The sequence below is a fragment of the Coptis chinensis genome, chromosome 5, assembly GCF_015680905.1.
Source record: "Coptis chinensis isolate HL-2020 chromosome 5, ASM1568090v1, whole genome shotgun sequence".
Lineage (NCBI taxonomy): Eukaryota > Viridiplantae > Streptophyta > Magnoliopsida > Ranunculales > Ranunculaceae > Coptis > Coptis chinensis.
Genome location: NC_141460.1, coordinates 66,952,254 through 66,957,843, shown reverse-complemented (window position 1 = coordinate 66,957,843; position 5,590 = coordinate 66,952,254). Strand labels below are relative to the sequence as shown.

General features: G+C 39.1%; 2 protein-coding genes and 1 long non-coding RNA gene across 3 annotated transcripts; 2 read left to right on the top strand and 1 right to left on the bottom strand.

The window, feature by feature from the left end:
• Positions 1–422: 422 nt before the first annotated feature.
• On the bottom strand, positions 423–1,277 carry LOC147498464 (uncharacterized). The gene has a single exon (XM_086563245.1). It carries the CDS (start codon positions 1,275–1,277, stop codon positions 423–425), a length of 855 nt encoding a protein of 284 aa, XP_086419371.1.
• Positions 1,278–1,823: 546 nt separating this feature from the next.
• LOC147498463 (uncharacterized) lies at positions 1,824–2,813 on the top strand. The gene is made up of 3 exons (XR_015194303.1): positions 1,824–2,050; positions 2,169–2,513; positions 2,597–2,813. It is a non-coding gene; the product is annotated as an uncharacterized LOC147498463 (long non-coding RNA).
• Positions 2,814–3,357: 544 nt separating this feature from the next.
• On the top strand, positions 3,358–4,482 carry LOC147498462 (uncharacterized). Its single transcript, XM_086563244.1, has one exon. The coding sequence runs from the start codon at positions 3,358–3,360 to the stop codon at positions 4,480–4,482; it is 1,125 nt and encodes a 374-aa protein (XP_086419370.1).
• Positions 4,483–5,590: the final 1,108 nt, after the last annotated feature.

Sequence of the window (5,590 nt, the reverse complement as noted above, 5' to 3'; positions counted from 1 at the left end):
GCATCTTGTAGAAATGTGCTTTCTAGTGTAACCTCTCAAGAGTTCATGGGATAGCAATAAGTTGTCTTGAATGGATCTCTGAGAAATGAATGCAGACTGGTTAGGACTTACTAGTGAGGCCATTAAGGGCTTTAGTCTATTTGATAAGACTTTGGAGAAACACTTGTAAGTGATGTTGCAGCAAGCAATATGTCTGTAGTCATTGACTTTGGATGAATTTGGGACTTTGGGTACAAGACATAAGAATGTGGAGTTCATTCTCTTTGTCATTGTGTGAGTGGAGAAGGCATATGCAATGGCTTTTATAAAGTCTCCACCAACAATGTCCTAGCAAGATTTATAGAAACATGCATTATAGCCATCTATGGACTAGGGGCTTTGTATATATCCATCTCAAATAATGCATTCTTGACCTCTTCTTCTTATATGTCGAATATCAAATCCATTACCACATTGTCTTCAATGATGATTCTAACTTGTAGGTGAGGGATTATATTTTTAGATCTTGGGGTTGTATCCTCTCCGAGAAGTGATTTGTAGTGGTCGACAATAATATTACTGACTTCATCTCCTGTGTACTTGGCACCATCATCATCTGTTAAACACCATATCTTGCATCTTGATTTTTTCTCCTTTAGAATGTTATAGAAATAGGTTGTACATCTGTCTCCGTTTACCATCCATGTGCATCCTGCCCTCTGCCTAATATCCTCATATTCCATGTTCAGTAGCTCAGTGTACTGTACCACAGCTTGTCTTTCATTATTCCTTAGACCGAAATCTATAGGATTAGCTTGTAGAAGTGTTTGTGCATGAAACATTTTCTGTCTTGCTTCCTCAGTTCTCTCTTTCAATTTTGAGAAGTTCTTCTTGGACCAACCTTTGAGCACATCTTTTAGAATTTTGAGTTTCTGATATAGAGATGCTATAAGATTTCCAAAGGTGTTAGAACCCCATGCTTCCTTTACTAAGCCATGGAATTCTTTATGCATAGCCCATGAGTTGCAGAATCTGAAAGGGAATGCTTTATGATAGTTGCCAAACCAAGAGAGAATCATAGGTGTGTGGTCAAAAACACCTTGTGGTATGAATTCTACTACAGATGCAGGAAAGACATTACTCCATTCCATATTCACCAAGCATCTGTCTATTTTTGAGAACTTGTCAGAGTTGTTTGTCCATGTGTAAAGACTTCCAGAGAATTGCAGATCAACCAGACCAGAGTCATTTACATAGTTACTGAAGTCTTCTATGTCTCGTGGGTGAACATGGCCCATTCCAAGTCTCTCATTAATGCTGAGTATATTGTTGAAGTCTCCACTAACACTCCATGGTAGTGTAATATAATAGTGCAGCTCAGAGTGGTGATATCATCCCATAAGATTGTCCTTTCTGCTTTGCTATTGCTAGCATAGACAAGTGTCAAGTTGAACACTTTATTTGTAGGTAGCAGTAAAACCTTGCAGTGAAGCATCTGTGAGGCTTCTAACAAAAGATTGACGGAAATGTAACTAGAATCCTAGAAGAACCATATCCTTCCACTAGGGTTGGATTCATAGTTATGTAGAAACGACCACTGAGGGCTGCATAAGCTTCTGATGAGGTAGAACTTATCCCTCTTTACTTTAGTTTCTAGCAAACTAAACATGCAAAGTTTATTCTGTAATCTTACTTTATTGATCTCTGTAGCTTTGGAAAGCTCATTGAGGCCTCTTACATTCCATACTCCTAAATTAATCATTTAAGGAGTGTAAAAGAGTTACTTTTTAGTAGACCCCTTAGGTCTACTTTTTCCCTTGCTTCTGGTGCTAGTGACTTCAGTTCTGCTGCTTTGTGGAGAGTGTCACTCTTGAGGGATCGTGGACTTAGAGCTAGTAGAGTTGCTCTTTGATTGCGATGACTCAGTGGTGCGAGCTGATGATGTTCTTTTGCTTGGTAGGCGATCTGTAAAGGTTTCTACCACCTGTACTGGTTCATTAATGATCTCTCTTAGCTGTTGCTCAATGTTTGTTGTGCTGAAGATTTTCTCCAATAAGCATTCTACTTAAAGGTATTTTCTTTAATTAAAATGTTACTTTAAAATTTCCTCACAAACTCCATTTTTTTTTTAAAGATTTTGAAGTTATTGAACATGTTTACTTATAAGTAAAAAGATATCTAATGTGTAGGATGTCTTCCACCAGTACAAAGTCACTCATGTGCTATTGCTTTTTTGGAGGTCGGGTGGCTCTCTCTCCAAATGGTACATACACTTACGAAGGAGGTTCAACTGAGGAATTTCTTATTAATCCACTCATGAATTATGATTTATTTGCGAATGAGGTTTGTGATCACACAAAGATTGGGAAAGATAGAATCGTTATTAGGTACTCTATACAAAACCATCAATGCCCGCCAATTATCATGCGAACGGAAATTGACTACAACAACTTTATCCATTTTAATGAGGATGCAGTAGATATCTATGTCTTTGAAATCGGCAACTGTTCAGATTATATCCATGCCACGATTAGGTACGATTGCATTTATTTATTGAGGCTTTAGTATCCGATGTTCCTTCTGTTCGTCTAATTGTCATTAGTTTTGGTTGTTGCAGGTCATCTCAAACTGTGGATCCTTCAGCTAATGGTGTTCTTAACCAGTCAAGATCTCAAACTATTTCGTGGCAGCTTCCACCAAAATTCGTAAGCATGTCGAGTTCTGTTGCTAAAGGCAAAACGCTTTTATTGTCGTCCATTTGGGCTAAATCAAATCACTGACTAAGGTTGGACAAATGTTCTTATCTGGAGCTAAATTTTGATTAAGTTTGAGAAAATTTGCTTTATCACACAAATTTAGTTTTCAATACAAAGAAAATGACAAAAGTTATATCAGGGCTGGGTGCGACATTGTTGAGTGCAAATGGAAAGCCAGTGCCAGTAGAGTTGGAGATATAGATCAGTTTATGATGTACAAATTTGTAGAATAGCATACACATACTGCATGCGATAATTTCAATATCGGTATGGGCATTTCCAAAAAACTTATTGCAAATATTATTTTAGAAAAAATCCAGGTGACGCCTAGTTATTCTCCCCGCCAAATAGATTGCCTACGATATAGAATTTCCTTACAAGCAAGCTTGGCGTGCTAAGGAATTAGTGAAGGAGCTAATTAATGGCCATGTGGGTGATTCCTACAAGCAATTGCCCTGGTACTGTGAAAGGATTAAGGAAAGCAATCATGAGAGTGTTGCAAAAGTTACTTGGGACGAGCAGAACAGGTTTACACAGTGTTTTATTTCATTTTATGCATCATTGCATGGGTTTCGAACTGGGTGTCGACCAATATTATTCATAGATGCTACTTTTTTAAAGGATGGGTTCAAAGGTACTCTTTTATCTGCCATTGCAACAGATGCTGATAATGGCATGTTTCCAGTGGCTTTTGGCTTTTGGCTTTGCAGTTGTTGTTGGTGAGAGTTACCGTGATTGGCATTGGTTTTTAACAAATCTTATGTTTGCTCTTGAGTATCAGCATGATGATCTTATAATTGTGTTTAATAGACATCAAAACATAATTAGTACTGTTGGTGATGTATTTGGAAGTGTATTGCATGCTCATTGTTTTCTACATTTGGAACAAAATGTGTTAGCGCATATTAGAGGTGATCGTTTGGGGCCGTGTATGAAAGATGATTTAAAGACTCCTCTATGGAAAACAACTTGTGCCAGGTTAGGTGTTGATTACGACCGAGGTTTGAATGAAGTGAACTGCATATCGAGTAACGCATATAGTTATTTGATTGATCAGAAACCGGAGCATTGGGTCGTTTCAAAGTTTCCACAAAGAAGGTTTAACTTGATGAACTCTAACCATGTTGAGTCCTTTAATAGTTGGATTAGGGAGGCTCATGACATGTCAATCCTTACTATGATTGACACCATTAGGATGAAGATGATGAAGCTACTAGATAATCGTCGTAAATGTGAATGGAAATGCCCTGTGGGACCTTTGATAGATGAAGATCTTCAAGCAAAATTGGATCAGTCAGTGGGTTTAACATATACACAGTCCTCCACAACTGAATACGAGGTTCGTGGTGGAGAGGTAAACCATTATGTTAACACGCAAACTAGATCATGCACATGCATGGATTGGCATCACAGTGGATTGTCATGCGTGCACGGATGCGCAGTATTGAAACGACAAAACTTAGACCCTTACTCCTATGTGGATGATTACTTCAAGAGAGAAGCACAAGAGAAGATATGCTCTGAGGGTATTCGACCAATGGCGACTTGGGACATGCCATCTCTTACAGGTGATGAATTTTTAGAGCAAGGTGCAGAGTTGCGCCCACCAATAACTCGTGTGTGCCCTGGACGTCGCAAGAAGAGACACATTGAGTCACAAGATCTAGAAAATAGGCCTCTTCATTGTGGTCGATGTGGATTGGTTTGTCACAATCATGCAATGTGCATGGCGGCCTTAAATCAGTAATCTTGAAACTGAAGAGAAAGATAATTGGATAATTTATTCTTCTCTTTTAGAGGTATATATAAACAAGTCATGTAATACATAAATGGAAATAAATCACAAAAATATATCACAAAATACAATATTGGATACACATATATTATTCTATATGTGTATCCTTAACACTCCCCGGCAAACTCAACTGTCCTGGAGAGACGAGGTTGGATCGTAGAAGTTGAAAACGAGGCTTGCGTAGTCCTTTCATGAAAATATCAGCTAGCTGATCAGGGGAGTGAACAAACTGGACTCGATGAGTCCCAACATTAAGACGCTCTCGAATGAAGTGATAGTCCAACTCAATGTGCTTGGTTCGACCATGAAACACTGGATTGGCATCCATGTAAATAGTGCTTATGTTGTCATAGAAAAGAGTGATAGGGCCTGAAACCAACAATTGGAGCTCTCGCAATAGATGAGAGACCCAAATAGTTTCAGCACACACATGAGCAAGTGATTGATACTCAACCTCATCACTAGAACGTGAGACGGTAGGTTGCTTCTTGGCAGTCCAGGAAACCAAGGTGGAACCCAAGAACACACAAAAACCAGTGGTAGAGCGGCGAGAATCTAGACACCTGCCCAGTCAACATCAGAATAAGCCCGAATAGCGAGGGGAGTAGGAGAACGACGAATCAGTAAGCCACACTCTAAAGAACCCTTAGGGTACCGGAGAATACGTTTGGCTGCAATCAAATGTAGAGTACATGGAAAACTCATAAACTGGGCAACGTGATCATATGCAATGTCAAGACGAGTGAAACCCAAATATTGAAGAGAGCCAACAAGTTGACGATACTCAGTCGCATCAGGTAAGGGGTCTCCACTTGAGGTAGAGAGCTGAGACTTGGCACACACTGGGGTGCCACAAGGTTTACATTCCATCATAGAATAACGCCAAAGTAGATCAACAATGTACTTGGTCTGTGACAGATGAAGACCAGTGGTAGTATAGGTGATCTCAATACCTAAGAAGTATGAGAGAGATCCAAAGTCCTTAATCTCAAATTCTACTCCAAGAATAGAGATGAAAGAGGATAGTAGAGATGGAACATTTCCAGTAAGAATAATGTCA

Bases quoted from the DNA above. Each gene is read 5' to 3' on its own strand.
- LOC147498464 (XM_086563245.1), bottom strand. From the start codon at position 1,277: ATGGGCCATGTTCACCCACGAGACATAGAAGACTTCAGTAACTATGTA.
- LOC147498462 (XM_086563244.1), top strand. From the start codon at position 3,358: ATGGGTTCAAAGGTACTCTTTTATCTGCCATTGCAACAGATGCTGATA.